The following is a 22,811-nucleotide window of genomic DNA, read 5'->3' on the forward strand; positions in this document are numbered from 1 at the left end:
AAATAAGTATAATCTCTTGTTGTCCTCTCAGTTCTGGCCTTAGTTTTATACTGACTTCACAAAAATACTGGACTGTGAGGATTGGAATGAAACAATATTTATACTTGTATTTGATTTTTCTAAAATGGCATTTAAGAACAATTACCTACTCTGAAGATTTTGGGGCATTTTACTTTTACCATACCCTCCCTCCTGATAGTCCCTCAGCATTATCTCAAAACTGTGGTTTTATAACTTTCTTATAATATGTGAATTTTAAAGATATTCCCCAGAAACTTTTTTTTTAAATAAAAGTTTTATTGGAGAAAAATAGAACCACCACGTACACAGGGAAAAGAGCACAAAAATTCAACTGATACAGAACAACTGAAAGTCACAATTATCCAATGTAGTCTGCAATTACTTTTTAGTTTCTTAAACAATTCCCCTTAATTTTTAATAGTCTTGCTCATTTTTCAGCTGAAACAGCATCAAGTTTTCAAAGAATTAAGAACTTCAAGGAAGGGACCCACTTTCAAGATACTGAAGGTGACATCAAGAGTCTCCTTCTAATAGGACCAACTCTTTCTAAAAATTGTTCAAGGGTAATTAGTGAGTCTGGTGTAATGGTCTACATATCTCAAGAGACCATCATGGGTGAGTTAGAACACTGATGGAGATACATGGTTCAGTATGGAGAGGAAGCAAACAAAATAGCCACATTTCCTTGTCAGATGAGCTCCTGTGAGGCTGAAAAAATATAGGCAATGGCAACTCAAAAAGAATTAAGAAGGAATTCTAAAATACTATATGCAGTTAGACAACAGTGTGCAAGTTGACGCAATTAGAGAAAAAAAGAGGCAACTTAAAAAATATATATATATATATAGCTGGCCACAGGTCTTTGAGAACTCAATAAAATAAAATAATCAATAGTAGACAGAAGAGTCCCAAGTCTCCTCAATTGAAGGTTAGGAACTAGGCTTCTTTCCTAAGGCTCCAAACAGGAAGGAAATATGCTGTTGCAAAAAGCATTAAAGAAGTTCTAATTAAACAAACAAACAAACAAACAACTTTCTGCATCTTCCATGACTGATTCCCTTCAAGGAAAAAACAAACGAGAAGACAAAACAAAATCCCACTGATGGTAATGAAGCCTTTTACTCACATTATCAATTGAAGAACAATACTATGTGTGAACAGTCTTGGGACATTCCCTGAAAAGGTGTCCAGTGGCTATGAGAACTCTTTAACTTCAAGCAACTTTGAAAGGAATACAGAACTTGAAATTGAAATTTCCAAATAGGGGTTGTGTGGGGAAAATGAGGGAAGACCTTTATATCTAGGGTTTTAAGATGTTAGCAAAATGGTTTAAAAGGCTCATTTATCAAAGAGAAGAACTGGGATGCTTCAAAAAAAATCCACACTTTGGTAGAGAAAATTGGAATGCTAAATCCTAGAAAGCCTGTAACAATCTACAATTGGTCCAAGATAAAGACAGAACTGTCCAAAAACATTTAAAGTCTAAATCAAGTTGAAAACTAGCTGATGAATTTTCACTCCTGTAATAATTTACAGAACATGTTGATTTTGGTCTCTTTTACAATTTTTATATTGTATGCACTTTTAATATGAAGAAAGAGTTGGATTTTTCTTTCCTCTGATGTTCCTCTAATATGACTGATCAGCAATCTTTTAAGTTTAGCTATTTTATAAGTACCTGTTAATCAGCACAGTAAACTCGGGGCTAAGCCATATATACACATCCCATACTCATAAATGGAAAATTTTAGGATGTGAATATACAAGATACTATGTAAGCAACTGTTACCCTACTTGAAAACTTGTTTCCAAATAAGCTTTTTTTAAAACATCCCCTTCAGTGTAACAGAACATTACCTAGTAAAATATCAATAGCTATGACAACTTATTTTTCTTTTCAAGGGAAATCACAAAACAGGTGAACAACCAAGTCCAGGGTGGTTTTTCTATTTGATAAATACATCCAGAACTCTGTACAGTAAATAAAGTTTGCATGCAGTTTAAGTATCTTTAAATGAGAATTTAAGCAAATAAACCTTTTGCTTCATAATGGTGTATAAGAACCCCCCGCCCTTTATAATAGCCATAGGGACCTCTTCCCCAGTTCCAAAGAGGAATCACGAAGACCGGGTACTTTCTTAAGAGTTTTCTGCACATCATACTAAATAACATGCAAAGAGTTCAACAACATTCTTCTTAAGGTAAGTATTACTCTTTAAAATGGGCATGTTAACCACTGAGAAAAAGTCCACTCAACTATTTCCATTACAATGCTTCATTTGGTCATCGGTAGTATAAAAGAAGTCAAATAATATAGGATCAACAAGTTAGTTTATCCACTGTCTACTGCATATGACACCAAGGTCAACGTTCTATGCAATATAGTTGTACTGGTTTGGGTTTTCTTTATCTCTTTCCATGTAGTCCCGGTCAATTAAGGATTCTATTCTCTTCTTAAGATCAGCAGGCTGTAAGAGAAGGCAAATTTTAAATGCAAAGCTAATAATCATTAGCAAAAGCCCACTTAGCAATACCCCATTAAAAAGAGAACTATTGGGGCTGGGGATGTGGCTCAAGTGGTAGCATGCTCGCCTGGCATGCGTGCGGCCTGGGTTCGATCCTCAGCACCACATACAAACAAAGATGTTGTGTCTGCCGAAAACTAAAAAAATAAATATTAAAAAAAAATTCTCTCTCTCTCTGTCTCTCTCTCTCCTCTCTCTTTAAAAAAAAAGAGAGAACTATTTTGGATAACAGATTTCATATATTGAATTTACTTACTTTTAGGTTTTTTATTTACATAAATCCCTTAATATTTTTCTTTGGTGGTGGTGGTGGGTGACCTACTGGGGACAGAACACTGATGGGGTACTCTACCATTAAGTTATATCCCCAGCCCTTTTAAATCATCACACCCATATCATTATACGATACTTTCTAGCATTTTTCCGTTTTTAAAAATGTTTATTTTTTAATTGTACACAACATCTTTATTTTGTTTATTTATTTTTATGTGGTGCTGAGAATTGAACCCAGGGCCTCGCACGTGCTAGGTGAGCACTCTACCACTGAGCCACAACCCCAACCCACCAACACTTTTCTATTTTAAAGAGATCTTCCCTAAACCAACTACCCTCTGCACAATTAAATACAAAACCAAACTTCTCATAACTTCCCATGAGGAACACATCAGAGTTTATAAAAATACTACTTAGCTCTAAGCAATATAGTTTGAAAAGATAAATACATCTTTATTTTGGATAAAAGCTAGGTCTCCAAGTTAGTTTTCATTGATATAAATTAAATTTTAAAATGGATAGGGGAAATCACTATTTAAAAGAATACTGCATCAAATGGCTCAATAAACGAAGTATCATCATTCACATGTGTATTTCAGGTTTAACGTAATTAATTTAACTATCAATTCCTATACTTGATTTGGATTTCAGAATCTTAATTTTTTTGATACTTTAAAAAATTTGTTCTAATTAGTTAGAATCTTAACTTGTGGTTTAAAAATCAAGAAAGCTGGGGGGGCTGGAATTGCGGCTCAGCAGTAGAGCACTCGTCTAGCATGTTCGAGGCCTGGGTTCAATCCTCAGCACCACATAAAAATAAAATAAAGGTATTGTGTCCAACTACAACATTAAATGTTGTGTCCGCCAAAAACTAGAAAATAAGTATTAGGAAGGTTCTCTCTCTCTCTCTCTGTACACACACACACACACACTCTCTCTCTCTCTCTCTCTCTCTCTCTCTCTTTAAAAAAATAAAAAGGGCTGGAGATGTGGCTCAGTGGTTAAGCACCCCACAGTACAATCCCTGGTACAAAAAAAAAAAATTGTGAATTGGTTGAATCCACAGATGTAGAGCCCATAGATGGAGGGCTAACTTTATAATCTTGCTTGCTAATAAGGGGATTTTTCAGACCATGAACACTGGATAAAGAGGGTATCTCACACCCGTAGCCCCAGCTACTCAGGAGACTGAGACAGCAGAATCCCTTGGGCCTAGAAGTTCAAGGTCAACAAGGGCTAGGGATATAGCTCAGTGGTAGAGTGCTTGTGTAGAATGCATGAAGCCTTGTGTTCAATCCCTGGTACCACCAAAACAAAAAAAAAACAAAATGAAAAACTCAAAATATTTTTTAAAATTCCATCTAGTAATCCCAAGGTTTGAATATCAAGAGATTTTTCTGTTAACAGTTAGACTACTGCCACATTATAATGACACTTCTACCTTCCTAGCAGTGATCTCTCTCTGGCTGGAGATGAAATGATTATTAGGCAGAGAATGAGGGTGGAGTGTGGTAATGAGGCAGTATCAGGTTTGGAGAAGAGGAAAAAACCTATCTTATTAGAATTAATAGCTATTGAGTGCTTATTATATGCCAAATCCAACGCTAAATTTGTTTTTATATTCATGATCTCCTTTAAGCCTCACAATAATCCTATGGGATAAATACAATTATTATTTCCATTTTACAAGAAGAAACAAGGTCAAGTGATTTATCAAAGTCCAAAGCTCTTAAGAACTCCAACATCCAGGAGTCTATCCAAACTATACTAAGTGTTTAGGAATCTTCTAAAACTTAAGATAATAGTTCAGAATATCACAATGTCTAAGCATCTTTACTACTGGGTGTTTACATGAAAACATATACATTTACTTGCCAATTTCAGTTTACCAGAACTACAGCCAGACTTTTCTTTTTCTTTTTTTTGGGCAGTATTGAGGATTGAACCTAGGGGTACTTTACCACTGAACTACATCATTGACCCTTTTTTATTTTGAAATATGGTCTCAGTAACTTGCTGAGGAATCCTTCTGCCTCAGCCTCCTGAGTATCTGGGATTTACAACCATGTGTCACCATGCCCAGCTAGCTAGAATTTTTATAAGACACTAAAAGGAGGTTAGATTTGATCAGTGCATGCTGTATTCATGAATGGTACAGCTACACTGAGATCCATTAATATGTATAACTAATACATGTTAATAAAAATGTGAAATATGAAAAAGTCACTTAATGATAACTAGTTATCTATATATAAGTTTGTTTGTTTTAGCTTTTTTTGTTTGTTTGTTTGGTGCTTGGAATTGAACCCAGGGACCTTGCTTGCATGTGGTAGGCAAGTGCTCTACCAATCAACTATATGCTATCACCTGTACAGTTTGTAATAAACATTTATAAACATTTATATAAGCTAACTAAATGTAAGACTTAATGCAACCTAAAAAATAATCAAACCTGCCAAATACCAAGGTGTTTTTTTTTCTTTTGGGCGGGGGGGTACTGGGAACTGAACTCAGAGGCACTCAACCACTGAGCCACATCCCCAGCCCTATTTTGTATTTTATTTAGAGACAGGGTCTCACTGAGTTGCTTAGCACCTCGCTTTTGCTGAGGCTAGATTTTAACTTGTAATCCTCCTGCCTCAGTACCTGAGCCACTGGGATTACATGTGTGCAACACCACGCCTGGCACCAAGGTATTTCAAGGAGAAAAGAAGTTCAAAAGAAATACACTGAATAAACTTGAGAATGTCAATTATTCAGTTAGCCATTAAACTTTCAGGTACAGGGGCTTCTATAAATTGTTGCTCCCTTTTTTTCATAGCTGCCGACATATGCCAACAAAGTCTTCTTTTTAATCATATGCATAAGCACAGGAAATTAAAACTTGTTTCTCTAAATGGTTTTAAGGCCTTAATCTGAGTTTGTAAGATTAGTGTTCAAAAATTCAACATATTTTCTTTTATTTATAGCAAGCTTAATATGAAAACATATAAGTACCTACCTTAACTGGAAATTTTAACTGGTTGTACACTTCAGAAACAAGGAGATTGTGACTAAGTGTCTTCCTCATCTTCATAATCCGAACAATTGCAGCATCAATTTGATACTGTCTATCTTGAAATACTCTTTCTGTAGTGCTTGCTTGCTCCTCAACCTAAAACAACACCACAAAAGCTAAACTTAAGAAAGAATTGTACCTGAAATGAAACTTGATGACTCACAAAAATTGCAAATTAGGGACACGACATTCTTTTGGTTTTACATGTACTGAATTATCAAAATAAGTGATAATCCCAGTGATTATGAACACAGAAAAGACAGAAAAAACTCACATAACTCCTCCCTATTTTAATTATATTGCCTTGTACTAATGGAGTAAAGCCAATACCAGTTAATAGAATAACACTGTCTTTGAATTGATTTTCTGGAAGTACAGAGGGCTGATGCAAATTTTAACATATTATTCTTTTCTACTGCCTCAGCCTTCCAAGTAGGTGGGATTATTAGCATGCTCTATCAGCTACCATTTTCTTTTACTGTTCTCTTCCTGATAAACTTTTGAGTACCAGTAAAAGAGCTTGTTCACTAGATTTCTGTATAAAAACAGCTATATAACAGTTTCTGACTGAAGAAAAATAAGTCAGTCTTTGAAAAGTAATTTTCATTTGGTAATATATAAACCTCAAATACATTCCATTAGTGCTTACATTCCTTCAAGATTTACACAAATTTAGGTGTTTAGGAGTCAGTTTGCCAATCCAGATACTAAAGTAAAAATGTTAGCCTTTAGTACCTAAACTGAAAGAACGATTTGAATTTTTTGCATCAGTTTAATTTCTGGTACAGCATAAATGGTTTGGAAGTAAGGACAAGGTAATCTTTTTCTTTAAACATTTTTTTGTAGTTGCAAATGGACACAATACCTTTACTTATTTTTATGTGGTGCTGAGGATTGAACCCACTGTCTCACACATGCTAGGTAAGTGCTCTGCCACTGAGCTACATCCCCAGCCCCAGGAGAAGGTAATCTTTTACATTAACATCATGCTTTGATGTATGTGCGAAAAAGGAACTTGTTTGAGGATACTGACCCTGGTCTCACATTAAAACTTGTCCCCCAGTATTGCATTATACCTGGTTGGAACTGAAGCCAACCTGTTCAGGATGTTGTGTTTGGTTTCCTTAATAAAATATCTTACAATTCAAATGGCAAAAATAAAATATCTAACTTCACTGTTAATCAAAGAAATAATTAATTAAATCATTAAGATTCTTCAACAAGCAAGTTGGCAAAGATTTTAAAAAGAAAATATAATCTTGAGCTGGGGTTGTACTTGCCTAGCATGTGCAAGGCGCTGGGTTTGATACTCAGCACCACATATAAAGAAAGAATGAAAAAAAGAAAGAAAGAAAACATAATCTTTAGTGCTAGTGAGGGCACAGTAAGACAGGCACTTATGCTGCTGGGCAGAGAATAAATTGGTCTAGAATTTACAGAACACAATATGGCATTATTTTTTATGTTTTTATTAGCATATTATAGTTATACTTAATAGTGGGGAATATAGCATTATTTGTTAAGATTGTTAAAATGTTCACATTGTTTGACCCCAAAAAATTGACTTCCATGAATTTATCATAAGGGAAAGATCAGAGAGATTAAGCTTTAGGTATAAGGACATTTCTTGCAGATTTATTTATAATACTAAAAAGTTATGAATTTGGAATTTGAGACCAGACTGGGCAACACAGTGAGACCCCCTCAACCCCCACATAAAAAAAGTCATGAATTTCAGTGCCAAAGAATCAACAAATTATAATGGCAATGTAAAAAAAATATTATGCAGTCACTTGTCACTTTTGAAGATATTTATAAGCATAGAAAAATTCTCAAGGTTGGGGCTGGGGTTGTGGCTCAGTAGTCGTATGCTTGCCTAGCACATGGGAGGCACTGGGTTTGATCCTCAGCACCACATAGAAAAATAAATAAAAGTTATGCCCATCTACTGCTAAAAATATTTTTTAAAGTTCTCAAGGTTGAAAATTAAATGAAATAAGCAGGATATAAAACTACATTGGTTATCGACCCAATCATGAACACTCCCGGACAAAAAGAAAACCCCAAATCAAATATGGAAGGTTAGATATTGGCACAGAGAATGTATTCAGGTATACAATCTTTGTAGATTTCTACTATGAACATATAGAATTCTTATGTATTAGGACTAGGAGAAAGCAAAGCAAAAGATTTACCGTTTCTTTCATCTGGATTTGATTGATCTTTATCCTGAAAAGTTTGTGTTTGAAATCATCATTACAAATGAACTTGTCACCATCTTCGATATCTTTGCCCTTTGGATTTTTTGCCAGAACTCTAGCTTTGCCACAGGCTAATGATTGCAGTGTTCTCCTTAACTCTCCATCCTCTAAAGAAACAGCAATTTAGTTATCTGTTATCAGCTCATCAGTATGAACCTCATGAACATTCAAGCTCAATCTAGCTTCCATCCCTTCCATCCACATCCCTCTATTCAAACTTCTCCCCCCACCCAAGGTCACCAAATACTTTGTCCATGTCTTATCTAATAGTATTTTTCCTGGTCATAGTCTAAAGGTGTTAATTATCATTCCATGTAGATAACTATACCAAATCTGAAATGACATTTGACTTCTCTCCAGTCCTGCATTTAAAGGACACCTTCTCCAGGCTGTCTTACTATCATAACTCCAGTACATCCTTCTTTCCCCATAAAACTGCATTCTTTCCAACTGTTAGTGGTGATACCACTAACATACTAATAAACAACATACTATGATGAAAAACCCTGAAATCATCTTTTAACTCTTCTTCTTCATTCCTCCATGCATGTAACAGCTGCTTCCTTTGAGATGCCTATTCTCCGTTCTCACTGGCCTCATGCTAGTCAAAGCCCCTTAGTATTTTATGCCTGAATTATCACAATAGCTTCTAGATTAAAATATCTTCATCCTCCAAGTTCCCCTGTCTACTCATTCCAGGTAAGTTGTCCAAGTAAGTTACTTCTATTACATCCCACATGAGACCCTATAATGTACATTTCATTTGTTAGATTTACCAGGCCTTATCTTACCAATTGAATTTTGTAGCTCACTATTCTATGCTACAATTAAACTCTTCATGATTCCTGCCATGTTGTCCCTACTCCTAAGTGCCAAGTTTTTTCACACAATTTCTCCTTGCCTCATATGCCTTCTCACTGACCAAAACTTAAAGATCCAGCTCAAGTTCTACTTCCTTCATGAGGGCTTTCCCAACCGTGCCAGTCTCAAGTTATCTCTTGTTTTTGTTTGTTTGTTTTTGGGGTGAGTGGTAGTGGGGGATTGAACTCAGGGTTACTTGACCACTGAGCCACATCCCCAGCCCTGTTTTGTTTTTTATTTAGAGACAGGGTTTCACTGAGTTGCTTAGCTAGCGCCTCACTTTTGCTGAGGCTGGCTTTGAACTCATGATCCTCCTGCTTCAGCCTCCAAGCCAATGGGATTATAGGCATGAGCCACCATGCTGGGCTTTGTTTTGAAATTATTTCAAATGTCTTTTCTCTCTTTCCCCAGGGTTACATTAAGAGTATGGAAGAGAGAGATTATTCCTTTGTATCCTCCACAGACTTTAATGTAATTGTGTGCACATGGTGGATACCTAATAATGCTTGCTAAACAACTGGTTCAATACAAACCTATTCCGGTAGCTTGCTTGATCTCTTCTAAACTGAACTCCTCTCCCTCATTAAACATTAGCAGCACCAGTGTTTGAAAAAGAGAGACCTGGAGTTCTTTTTTACCCTGTTGGAAAAACAGAAATGTTTAACCCTAATTTTTAAAAAAACCATAAAATATTAATCAAACTAAAAATCTCTCATAGGAAAAGCATTTTTCAATTAGTGGGTTTAGAAACGGATTAACATTATTCAGAAAAACCACTTGAGGTGGTAATACAGTATGTTCAGTGTAGGGTTTAGGTATGATCCTTCCTAAAATAAGGGGAAGGATTAGTTAATCTCTTAACAGTTTAAGCCTTATAATTAAAATAGAATAGCAAAGTAATGAAAATTAATAACTCAGCCCATTTGTCCTTACAGACATTCATCACAAGCAAATCACTATTTCAAATGCATTTTTTGACTTGTTTGATTCGGATTAATTTTAAAAAGCTGCAGGAGTATGGGTGTGTGTGTGCGTGTGTGTATGTATGTGTATATGTGTGTGTGTGTGTGTGTGTGTGTGTGTATATATATATAATTTTTTTTTTTGTACCAGGGATTGAACTCGGGGGCACTCGACCACTGAGCCACATCCTTACCCCTTTTTTGAATTTTATTTAGAGACAGGGTCTCACTAAGTTGCTTAGCACCTTGCTTTTACTGAGGCTGGCTTTGAACTCATGATCCACTTGTGCCACCCGCCCAGCAAGTTTTTTGAAATTTAGATACATGAACTGTTCCCCTAAACTCCTATTCTATTCTTTAGCTCTGGTCAACAGGAAGATTTCAGTCAAGAAGTCACAATGTGAATTCTTCATCCACAGGTGGGAAAGGGTGGGGGGAAAATTATTGTTTTTGATTTTGAAGAAGGACCAAATCAATTGTGAAAAAGATCACAATCTTAAAATATACACACAACCGTAGTAATAAATGCTGTCAAGCAGATGACTAGGATGCCTTTATAAAACAATACTAGAAGAAGGATGACCTCCATACTGAAGATAAAAATGAAAACTTAAGTTTTGGGAACATGTACTTACCTCTTTAAATTCTGCTTTTAGCACACAGTGTCCTAGGGTTGATTGCCACTGAAGTTTCCTGCCACTATGTTTGCCTAGGTAAAATGTCTTGAAAATTTCCTGAAGTTTTACCATCTAAAGTAAATAAAATAAGGCTTCATTTAAGCTCTGTACCTAATACCACATTCATCACTCTTTATACTTACCTCATATGTAAGAATTTCTGAAGTTTTAAACACTACATCTAGTAGGTCTACCAATCACTTTGATGTACAGTAATTATCTCCCAACCACCAGATCTAATGCACTTGCCAGCCTTCTTACTCTTTGATCTCTCTGTACCATTTAATCATCCACTCTTATGATACATTTATCACCAATAGCTTTGTGTCTCCACACTATGCTGGTTCCTTTACCACTGTTGCTTCTGCTCTTAAAAGCCTATGTCAGTAAACACACCAACAACAAATGCCAAGTGTGTTTACTGACATAGGTTTTCTTTCTTACCTCTTCCTACCATCTGCCAAATGTTAAGTCTTTTCTAAAGCTTTTTCTAAAGCTCTGCCTCTACACTTTTTTCCTCTTCTCCATATTCTCCCTGTTACTGAGGGAAATCTACTCTCTTCCATAATTATCTCTATGGAGAATTCTTAATATCTCCCTTTCTAGCTTTAATCCGTCTTCTAAGTTTCATTTCTGAGTTAGACATTTTTCCCAGGAGTTAGGATGGATTTACTCAAGCAGCCATCAATTCAGTAATCCTGCCTGCAGGTGAAAAATGGACAAGAATTTTTCTTTTCTTTTTTTTCTTTTTTTGTGGTGCTGGGGACTGAACCTAGGGATTTGTGCTTATGAGACAAGCACTCTACCAACTGAGCTGTACACCAGCCCCTGAACAAGATTTTTTGACAGCTAGGAAGTGAGGGATATAATCTGGGGAAATTATGATAGAGTCAAGGCAATTAGCCCTCAATCTGGAAACCCAACATCATTAGCTAAGTGCTAAACTAGATTTTGAAATAGATATACAAGAATATTAAAAGACTTGGCATTTGTTGTTGGTGTGTTTACTGACATAGGCTTTTACAAAGAATCTACTTTATTTATTTATATTTATTTTTTCTTTTTATACATTTATTTTGTTTATTTACTTTTATGTGGTGCTGAGGATCGAACCCATGGCCCCACACGTGCTAGGCGAGCACTCTACCACTGAGCCACAACCCCAGCCCCTACAAAGCATCTACTTTAAATAACAAACAAAAGTATCATGATTACTGTGCATAAACTCAGGTCTTACCTCCGGTGGCAAATGGACTTCCATGGGCACATATGTTGGCCAATAACCCATTGTCAGGATATTCACAGTTAATTCAATATTCCCAGGTACATTCTGATTCTGCATATACTATAATAAGATCAACACATACACTGAGATCTTAAAATACAAGTGCATACATTTTATGTCACAATAATGACTCATTTAAGAAGTTCCTCATTACAAATATACATGCAAATATTGACCATTCTGAAAATAAAAGGCAACTATTAAGAGAACTTTAAATGAAGCCTACATAAAATGCACTGGAAAGGTACATAAGTTAATATCTCCACACAGTGGCATACAAGAATCCAAGACCATTGTTTTAGGCATTATTAACTCAAATAATTTTTCACATAAAGCTGGGCTTAGAATCTCTTCTCCTTTCTTTCCCCCAATGTCTTTTCCACCAGCAGTCCCCACCTTTGGAGACCCCTATGTGGTTTGGAACACCTTGTAGCAACCCCCATTCCTCACCCCACCAGCCAGCCCAAGTTTCCGGTTTTTCACTTGCTCCACTGCCTTTTTGCAGGGGATGACCTGAAGTTAGAAAGGAAGAAGAGGGGGGAAAGGGCAAAGCAGATAAACCCTACTTTGTAGCTATTACAGGATACAGATTCTATTATCCCTGATCTTTTGCTTTGATCTTTTGCATTCATTTCCACCTTTATCAATATAATGGTAAATAAGTTATTACTAAAACCCTAAGAGAAGCAAATCTAACTTGTCATCACTATCACTTATGCTGTTGTTATTTGAGATGGGGTCTTGCTATGTTACCCAGGATGGTCTCCAATTCCTGGGTTTGAGTAAGCTTCCCGCCTCACCCTCCAATGGCTGGTACTATAGGTATGCACTACTATGCCAGACTATGTTATTAAATATTTAAAAAATTACTTTCAACCTACATCTTCAAAACTATAGATCTAGCTTTTCATTGTTGAGGTCCCCAAAAGTTTTATACAATCACCTTATCACCTCTTCCCCCAGCCCCACTGCGAGTTCTGAACATGCAAATCATGAAGTGATTAGATGCTTGGGAAAGCCCCGTTTCCACTGACTAACCACAACTTTTCTTGTGCTGACTCAGTTCAACACATTTTATTTCTATTTTTGTGTTATCTTGGGCATTTATTAAGAATAAATCCTAAAGTAGGTCAAATATACTTAATTTCATTGGTGATCTTTTTTCCTCTACTGTGAATATCATTTAAGTTTCTATGAAGTACTTATAAGAAATTTGTTTCTATTTATTCCCTTTAGTACAAACTGCCACAAGGAAATAACTACATGTATTCAAGTTTGAGGAATAAAGCAAGAGTTTAACTCACTTTTACCTGTTTGAACTGAATCATGATGTCTTTAGAAAGTTCCATGTCTTTAAACATTCCTTCAAGTTTGCTGGTAAAAGCAGCTCCACATTCTATTAAAGATGTTTGTACATTTATAATATTTTAAGGCAATAAAAACAAAGAATTTAAATGAAAAACAAAAATTTAGCTTGAAATATAATCTATAGCTATTCATAAGAATAAAAAGAAATCCTTAACCAAAGTGTATGCCCCACTAATTCAGTGTCAAACTCTTAAAAACTGTACTAACCCTATCTATTATTTATATATAAGATACATGGGGACTTTTTTAAAAACAAGAATAATGCTTTATTTTTTAAAAAATGCAATAGCAGTGGACATGTACATAAGGATGGAAACCTCATGAGCTTACTTAATTTGTCTTCACCACACATACATGATTGACCAAAAAAAAAAAAAAAGGCAATCAATCAAGGGTAAAAATTAAGCTAACATTTCCCCTTAGAAATTAAAGAGAAGAAATAGAGAGAATGGAAAACATACCATGTTTAAGTTTGGACAGCATTGATTTTTCAGCATCTACGGATGCACTCTTTCCAACTAATAGTCGCTTGGCTAAATCCTTCTTATAGAAGGCTTCAAAAACATCCTTCCCTATATTAAATAAAAAATACAACACTCATAATATTCTAACTAAAGTTCTGACAAATAGCTTTGAAATTCTTAATCAATAACAGCATCATTCCAGGTTATTTTATTTCATATATTTTATCCAAGTTTGTTAAATGCAAGAACATTAGAAGTTAATTTCTCTGACAGACATTTCAAAAGTTCTTTAAGAATTGAAATTGCATTAACTTAAGAAAAACTTTAGTTGATGGGTAGCTTTAACAACAAAATTCAAGAGGTTAAAACAAGTAGCAAAAATCCAGGCTTTTAATAGCAGAAAAGTCAAAGCCTAAGACAAATAACATTCCTCAAGAATCCCTAATGAATTAAATATAAAGAATAAAATACATTATTCACCCTCTAATTTCCAAATAGTACCTCCAGGTTTTATACTTGCTAGTTTCTGAATGCATTATTTTAAAAGAAAAATATTAAAACAGTTATACTTACCATAGATAAATCTAAATATGATCATAATTTTATCCAACATTTTCTCAAGTTCTTCATCTGTAGCTTCTTTGTTTCCTGCACGAAGCTTTGAATCTACATACTTAGCTAAAATGAAGGAGAAAGAGTTTGTTGTTCAATGGCCATGGGTATCCATAAAGTATTGAGTACTATACATACACAAAAAGGCGTATGATACACCAAGTTTTAGAGTGTTTCTGAGATGCATTTTTAAAAGGTCTCCCATGACAGAGAGATTGAGTAACCTGTTAAATGACACAGAGCTATTAAACACTAGAACCTGAACTCAAACCCAAGTCATCTGATTCCAGATTGAGTGTATTTCCCACTATAATGATGTTTATTAAAATGAGATATGAATACCCTGTGGAGGAGGCTGCATAAAGCCATGTGTGGGGTAACTGAAATTACCAAAAAAAAAAAAAAAAAAACCATAAAACATCTTTGCGAGTTTCCATTTTGCACTGATGATAAGCATTCTTAAAACTTACTTACTATTACAATAAACCAAATACACTACAAGAAGGAAAAATTTGTAAAACTTTTAAAGATGAACAAAAATAGACTTCAGCAAATTCCATCCTTTTGGCAGAGGACCCTAGACCTTCTTAGGGTATTACTCCTCCTCTGACATTAATAGGTACATGAGTGGGATGACCTGAGAAGCACTGCAGTATATACCAGACCTGTACAAAAAATGGGCCCAGATTATTAGGTTTATTTTCATTCTAGACTTTTACCTTTTTCACTGGTAACTAATTTCAGGTATACCTTTCCTGCAGCCCTAACATTGGGCCTCTAGAAATAGCACCCTGCCCCATTTCTAAGACACTATAAGCATGGAAAACAGATAATCAAGCTTGTTATCAATAAAAAGAAATGGGGTCCAAAGTTTTGTCTTACAAATGGGCTTTAAGACATTACTTAGCTTGAAAGACTCTATTTCCTTACATCCAAGTACTTAGATAACACTTTTTTAGACTTGGTATTATCAGCTAAACAATCACAAATAAATGAGGTGTTGGTATAATACAACCTTGTCAAAATTTCAGATTGAGAGTTCATGAATACAAAAGAACATCAAATAATTGAGAAAAGGATTGGAAACATACCTATAAGTTCAGCAGGTTTATTTGGTCTTTTGTTAATGAATGTTTCAAAAGCTTCTTTCATGGCATTGATAAATTTTTCATTCTTCAGAAAGCAGATATCAATTATATGATCAACCTTATCTTTAAAATCTAGCAATTCTTGAACCATAGTTTTATCTTTTTCAGGATTAATAACAATAGTGCTCCCAAATGCCTAAAAACAAAAATTGCCATTTTTACTGGAATTGATTATCCACACACACACACAAAAATCCCCAAATAATATTCTAAGTTGGTACATGTATTTAATTAAAGATGCTAAAAAAAATAAAATAAAGCTTTTTTAGCCATGTATGCTGGCATACACCTGTAATCCCAGTGGCTCAGGAGGCTGAGTCAGGAAGGTTGTGAATTCAAACTCAGCCTCAGCAACATAGTGAGGTGTTAAGCAACTCAGTGAGACCCTGTCTCTAAATAAAATACAAAATAGGGCTGGGGATGTGGCACAGTGGTTGAGTGCCCCTGAGTTCAATACCTAGTACAAAAAAAAAGAGCTTTTCTGAAGCGAGAAAAAGAAAACATAATGTGATAAAATATTCAAACTGATACCATTAATCTATAATCACAAAAATAATAAGGAATGGCTATTGATTACATAATATCTTTTGAGGGGAGGAGTACTGGGGATTGAACCCAGATGCACTCAACCACTGAGCCACATCCCTAGCCGTATTTTGTATTTTATTTAGAGACAGCATCTCACTGAGTTGCTTAGCACCTTGCTGTTGCTGAGGCTAGATTTGAATTTAGGATCCTCCTGCCTCAGCCTCCTGAGCCATTGGGATGACAGGTATGTGCCTACACCCGGCTGGTTATACAGTATCTTAATAATGTGTTACGCTTCAGGATCTTTTCCTTATTTTTAAAGAAGCTAGCTTTGAATCTTTTCTAAATGGAAATCTTGCTTTACTGTAAAAGGAAAGAATGAAATTTTGGGTTCAAAGAAAATTTTCTTCCTAAACATTCACTGCTTTAAGTACTGGAGCTATAAATCACATCTGATACCAAGTTTTACTGCTGATGTGCCACACAGCTATCATTCTCAGGCTGACTTCTCAAACCTTCATTCATTGCATTTTTCTTTTTTGTTTGCGGGAGAGTGTTGGTGCTGGGGATTGAATCCAGGACCCTTTGCTTGTTAGGCAACACTTGACAAACTGAGCTATATCCCTAGTCCTCATTACATTTTTCTAAAAAAAAAATTCAAAAATCCCTTATTTGAAAAAAAATGTGTATTTAACAAACAAATGCTTACTGAAACTCACTCTGGGTATGTAGATTATAAATCATAAATGAAAAATCACAGGTAAATAAATTGTTAAGGGCTGGGGATGTGGCTCAAGCGGTAGCGCGCTCGCCTGGCATGCGTGCGGCCCGGGTTCAATCCTCAGCACCACATACAAACAAAGATGTTGTGTCCGCCAAAAACTAAAAAATAAATATTAAAATACTCTCTCTCTCTCTTTCTCTAAAAAAAAATTGTTAATACCTTGATATACTCAATCCATTGTTGCAAGAGCACCTGAACGCCACCTCGAACTCTGCTAAAGAGTTGATACAGGAGAGATAAATCTTGAATTCGGTTTTCATCAAGAAGATTATTTAAACCTGAAATTTTAAACATTGGCATTAAAATACAGCACACAATAAAGTAAACAAATTGTCAGATATTTTGATGAACATTTAAGTTAATATTACTATGATGCTGGTTTAAACTATGACTAGTCTGTGAGTTGCAATACAAAGATTTCCTTTGAATTAAACCCAAATAGACAATAACTTTTCTTTCTTTCCTTCTTTTCTTTTCAGTATTGTGGACTGAACCCAAGGCCCAGGGCCTCAGGTTAGGTAAGAGCTCTAACACTGAGCTAAAACCTTGCGCCCTATCCCCCCTTTGGGTATCAGGAATTGAACGCAGGGGCACCCGACCACTGAGCCATATCCCTAGCCCTATTTTGAATTTTATTACAGACAGGGTTTCACTAAGTTGCTTAGTGCCTCACTTTTGCTGAGGCTGGCTTTGAACTTGCTATCCTCCTGCCTCAGCCTCCTGAGCTGCCAGGATAACAGGCATGTACCACTGTACCTGGCTAATCCCTGGCCCTTTTTATTTTTGAGAGAAGGTCTCATTAATTGCCAAGGCTGGCCTTGAACTTGTGATCCTCTAGTCTCAGCCTCTTCAGTAGTTAGAACTATAGGTGTGGGCTACTATGCCCAAGTACAACCAACCTTTCTGGGTGAAAACTAAATATACGGTCACTACAAAAAAGTTGAGTGTATAATGGTTTACCACTTACATGATAGATTAGATAGATAAACCAATTTATAAAAACCTACTTTTACATATTTATAATATGTAAATATAAATTCTTCATATATGCAATAGCCATATTATATCTGGTACAACTATGAATATACCTATGACAAATCAAAAGGAAACTTAGATAGGTTTAAATGTGGTTCTAATTATTTGATTTTCAGAATGAGATAAAATAACCTGCATTAAAATTTTTAAAGTACCCCTTTTATACAAAAGAAAAAATTTTGCCTACTCATTGTGGCGTTATCAAACTAAAATTCAGGGTATACTCTATAAGATCATCTAGGATTAGAAGTGCTTGATTTTATCTACTATGTACATCAGTAACAAAACTACTTTAGTGCTGAAAGAATGTCTTTCCTTACTGTAGTCTTACCTATTAAGAATTTCAAATTCTCACTTTTTTTATGTGGCACTGGAGACTGAACCCAGGGCCTCATACGTGTTGGGCGAGTGCCCTACCACCAACCTATATGGCTACCTGCCTCACTGTTTCTTTACCGGTGTTTATGTACCATTCTTCTCTGTTCCTTTAATTTTCAGTTAAGGGATCTGGCACCACTAGAAAGCCTACTATGATGGGTAGGGAGAAAGGATTGTTTTCATCCTTAGAAATACAGGGACATGCTATCAAGCTTTAAAAATGGAATTTTAAAAAAAAATCCCTATTAGTTTTCCATTACCAATTTTAAAGTTATCTTATTTATAAATTGTCAATTACCTTTTTGAAGAATAGCTGTTAAGTGTTCACCTAGAAGCTGTTTTTCTACAGTAGCAATTAATGACTTCCTACAAGGAAAAAAGAGTTAGAGTTATTGACAGTTGACTGTTCTAAAAATGTAAACAGTCTTCTGGGGAAAAAAATCAAATAGTCTCATTTTATGTTAATTTCCATACTTTGATTCCATGTATAAATTTAAGAGCACGTAGAGTTACTCTATGCCTAAAAAAGGAAAAACTGTTTCAGAATTTGAGTTATAAAATGAAGTGAAATGTCTCCAATGGTCTTGCTGTGGCTAGCCTTTTCCAAAGTTTCTCTGCTTTTATTAGGAAGGTAGAGAAGTCATCTATGCTGCTTATAGGAACCACTTGGTTGGTAATATTTAGGAAAGTACAAAAACAGTTTCTTCTATGAACACCCAGTGACTTTTAATCAGCCTAAAGATCACATCAGCCTCTAATACTATTTTAAAATTACATCCTAAAACACACACACCAAACCAATAACCAAATTCTTGACTAAATCTAATTAGGTAGGGAAAATAATAACTTGAGGTCTGCATTATGAAACCAACTGTTAAAAGTCTAAATCATACCTGAAAATAGTTACTAACATGCCTAAAGTGCCTTAAGTGATTTAACAACAGTTTAAGACTATTAGGCATGTAATACTTACTGGGTAGTCTGATCTAAGTAAGTAATAAGTCTGTCTGCTTCTTCTTCTAGACGTTTGTTAACATGATGAAGATATTCAGGAACCTACAAAGATAGTTTTTTATATTATTGCTTTCCTCCCCATAAATCATTCAGAAAATGTCAAGTCCAAAAGATCCTGGGAGCAGCCCTGTCAAATGTGACAGGGTTGAATCATATGTAAAATTATAGGTAGAGTTTATGATCCCGAATTCTGGCCTTTAAGAAGAAAGAAAAGAAAGGAGCACCTAAGTGAGAGAAGAGCATTATAATGTTGGGAAGATAAATGCAAAGGGAAGTTTATGTTGTACAAAGTAAGATATATTATAAGAGGCAGTAGTTTTATTAATCATGATTTTAAAATACCTCTCTTTCTTGCATCAACTTTTGGCCTTCAGCTGCATAGAGCCGATTAGTTTCTTCCAAAAATCGTTGTTCAAAAGAATCTTGATAAATCTGGGAGAAGGTAATAAAATAAATCAGTTTGTTTATTCAATAAATATGTACCAAATATCCTCAATTTGAACAGTACTATGAATTAAAAAAAAAAAACAAAAAAACACCAAACTAGGGATAGCAATCAGCTCTGTAGGTAGTAAAGTAACTTACTTGCAAATCAGAGAGCATACTTAAAAGGCTTCGGAGTAAACTTCTATCAATTGCTTCACCATTTCTTTCTCTCTCGATCAAGAGAAGAATGCCATCAATTGTCTTATTTTGGACTTTCTGATCACTTATAATATGAGCCCTAAATAACTCCAGTCCCATGTCCCTAAAATAAAAAAAACATATAATCTGGGTTAAATGACAAGACCACTTCTGAAGACACTTGCTTAACATGTTACCCATGTTAATTATGGTTCTAGGATTTGAAGTAGCAATTGTAAAAGGATAACATACACACAGTTTTTTGAACAACATTATTAGATTAAAGCATACAAGGACACTCACTTTCTCTTTAATGAGAACTAAAGCTCAATGCTTATCTTTCCCCATAACTTAGTTTTGTTGTACTACTTCCTCTAGTGGATTACTTCCTTGGTCAAAGCAAGAGATAAAATTAGCTCAAAGACAAATGACTGGTACTGAAAGCTTACTGGCTTCAGTACTCCAAACTCAGTGTACTTTGATATTGCTATGTTTATATGCTAGGCACGTGGTAGGGGAAAGAGTTCATTATACTATTCTATTTTTATGTATTCATGGACTTTTCCATAATATTGTTTAAAAATGAGTAAACACTTGATGATAAGTAGCAAACATGATTCACTCATTAATATTTCAGAGCAAACTTTAATCTTCTTAATAAAAATCATCTTCATATATTAATATATGCTCAGGGAAAGTTACCTATCTTCAACATTAGTGACAGGCAAAATATAATTTAACTTCCTATAAATAAAAGGCTAGAAGCCAAATGGGCATTTTTAAGAGAACAGTCACAGCACTACTCGCTATCTTTCAGTAGTATAATTAAGATTTATACCATGATTTGTAACAAATCTTCATTACGTTTTTCTGGTATCCTTACCAAATAGAGGGTAGCATTGAATTCTGAAGAACATAAGTTCTATCCAGAAACAAAAAAATGCTCCTGATCATGATCTGTCAATGAAAAAGATAAATCAAACAACTTTTATATTTTGTAAAATTGAAATATTTGCTCAATAAAATAAGAAAACTGAAGGTTTTTACACTAGATTATAGACTATTAGGATTGAACATATCTACCTGAGATTATGTCCATACCATTTTCATCAAACCATTCTATTTTCTTAATCCTTGCTGTGGTTGCTAAAAAAGAGACACTTACAATGGTCCTTTGACTTCTTTGCTACATGAGAAGTAATTGAAAATAGAAATGGAATCAAGCACTCAAGTCTTCCTTAGTAACAATGGTGGGGGTGAAGCTACCTTAAATTCTACCTCTATCAGTCTAGGTGTGGTGGATTGATGGACTTTTAAGATTTAAATTTACAGAACGTAAGGAATAAAAAGTAATACTAGGGGCTGGGGTTATAGCTTAGTTGTAGAGCAATTGCCTAGCATGTGTAAGGCACTGGGTTTGATCCTCAGCATCACCTAAAAATAATAAAAAAGGTATTATTGTCCATCTATAACTAAAAAAATATATGCATTAAAAAAAACTAATGCCAGACTAGGGAGAAGGGAAAATAATACCCTTCAGTGTGACAAAAAATAAAAAGGACTCTAAAATGCTGGTTTATGGGCTGGAGTTGTGGCTCAATGGTAGAGTATTTGCCTAGCATATGTGAGGTCCTGGGTTCGATTCTCAGCATCACATCTAAATAAATGAATAAAATAAAGGTTCATCAACATCTCAAAAAATGCTGATTTACCTGTAATTCAGAGTTTTAAAATTTTAAAAATTTGTTTCTAACTCAGAAAAAGAGCAATTGAGATTGTCTCCCTATTACAAAATTTTTAAAACTAACACTCCTATATGTGGAAACTACAATGTTTAGCTGAAATGTAATACTTTTCTCAACTCACCATTTGCCTACAATGATTCTGCCAGCATCTGTCAATCTTCTTTAGAAAAAGAACACTATCCAATGAATCCGTGAGATATGTGTTAAGGGTTTAACACAAGTAATACATGCAATGTGAATGTGCATTTGTTTTAAATATGAAGTGCAAATGAAACCAAACAGTACTTAATATATAGTAAATGAAATCAAAGAGTACTTATAGAACAAAATGCTATTTCTTAAGCCACAGAAAAAATCTTAATCCCACTAAAATACACCTTTGAAAACAAATCTTAAACATAAATGAGCATCATGTTTTTAGTCTATGATTTCCCTTAAATCATCTTTCCTCTAATGGAAATTCGTTAGGACAAAAATGGTAAAGACATAAAGAAATTTTATTTACATGAATACCATATGTAGATTTGGATCTAATTAAAGCTGAATAGTTAAAATTTTGTTTCTTCCTATAGAAACACAGGAGGACAAAAATAATGAATCTAGAAGTCATAGGCATTCCACTTTAAGCTGGGTTAAACAGTGAGGGACAGGAAGGAAGAAGAAAAAATTTTAGGATTTTTTGTTTTTTTAAAAGGATATTCTCTGAATTGATGAATCTGTGCTTTGATATGATCTTCACAAATCTGTCTCAGCTGTTTGTACAAGTTTGCAGAAATCTTGTAAGAACAGAGATTTTCTACAGCCTAAAAGAATAAACACACACTTTGTTAGAGAGCATTGGGAATGTTTCTCAATTATTTATATGAAATTATTATTTTGTTATTTCTACTCTGTCAGCTTATTAAGAGGGATTATTCATCCATTTAAGACATGAGGTAAAAAGACAAAACATATTAATGTGGGTGGTGAAATTTTTTATAACCAACATACTGTACCAAAATAAAAACCAAATTAATATATTTATTATAGTTGTATAGGTTAAGAATGGAAGGGATCCGGCTGGGGATGTGGCTCAAGCAGTAGCGCGCTCGCCTGGCATGCGTGCAGCCCTGGTTCGATCCTCAGCACCACATACAAAGATGTTGTGTCCGCTGAAAACTAAAAAATAAATATTAAAATTCTCTCTCT

The 22,811-nt window shown here is 34.8% G+C and overlaps 1 protein-coding gene across 1 annotated transcript in view; it reads right to left on the reverse strand.

The window, feature by feature from the left end:
* Positions 1-290: 290 nt before the first annotated feature.
* Cul4b (cullin 4B) overlaps positions 291-22,811 on the reverse strand; it is a 45,227-nt gene continuing 22,706 nt past the window's right edge. Inside the window, exons 4-21 of the mRNA XM_077107346.1 lie at positions 22,323-22,426; positions 21,745-21,814; positions 20,762-20,835; positions 19,840-20,002; positions 19,597-19,686; positions 19,214-19,296; positions 18,539-18,606; positions 16,987-17,105; positions 15,459-15,651; positions 14,329-14,433; positions 13,753-13,863; positions 13,234-13,319; positions 11,876-11,983; positions 10,597-10,710; positions 9,533-9,638; positions 8,073-8,245; positions 5,821-5,973; positions 291-2,489 (exon numbers count right to left, since the gene is read on the reverse strand). Coding sequence (XP_076963461.1) covers positions 2,394-2,489; positions 5,821-5,973; positions 8,073-8,245; positions 9,533-9,638; positions 10,597-10,710; positions 11,876-11,983; positions 13,234-13,319; positions 13,753-13,863; positions 14,329-14,433; positions 15,459-15,651; positions 16,987-17,105; positions 18,539-18,606; positions 19,214-19,296; positions 19,597-19,686; positions 19,840-20,002; positions 20,762-20,835; positions 21,745-21,814; positions 22,323-22,426 — 2,016 coding nt within the window. The 3' untranslated portion in view covers positions 291-2,393. The remainder of the gene's footprint in view (positions 2,490-5,820; positions 5,974-8,072; positions 8,246-9,532; positions 9,639-10,596; positions 10,711-11,875; positions 11,984-13,233; positions 13,320-13,752; positions 13,864-14,328; positions 14,434-15,458; positions 15,652-16,986; positions 17,106-18,538; positions 18,607-19,213; positions 19,297-19,596; positions 19,687-19,839; positions 20,003-20,761; positions 20,836-21,744; positions 21,815-22,322; positions 22,427-22,811) is intronic.

This window comes from Callospermophilus lateralis, chromosome X (assembly GCF_048772815.1).
Source record: "Callospermophilus lateralis isolate mCalLat2 chromosome X, mCalLat2.hap1, whole genome shotgun sequence".
Taxonomy (NCBI): domain Eukaryota; kingdom Metazoa; phylum Chordata; class Mammalia; order Rodentia; family Sciuridae; genus Callospermophilus; species Callospermophilus lateralis.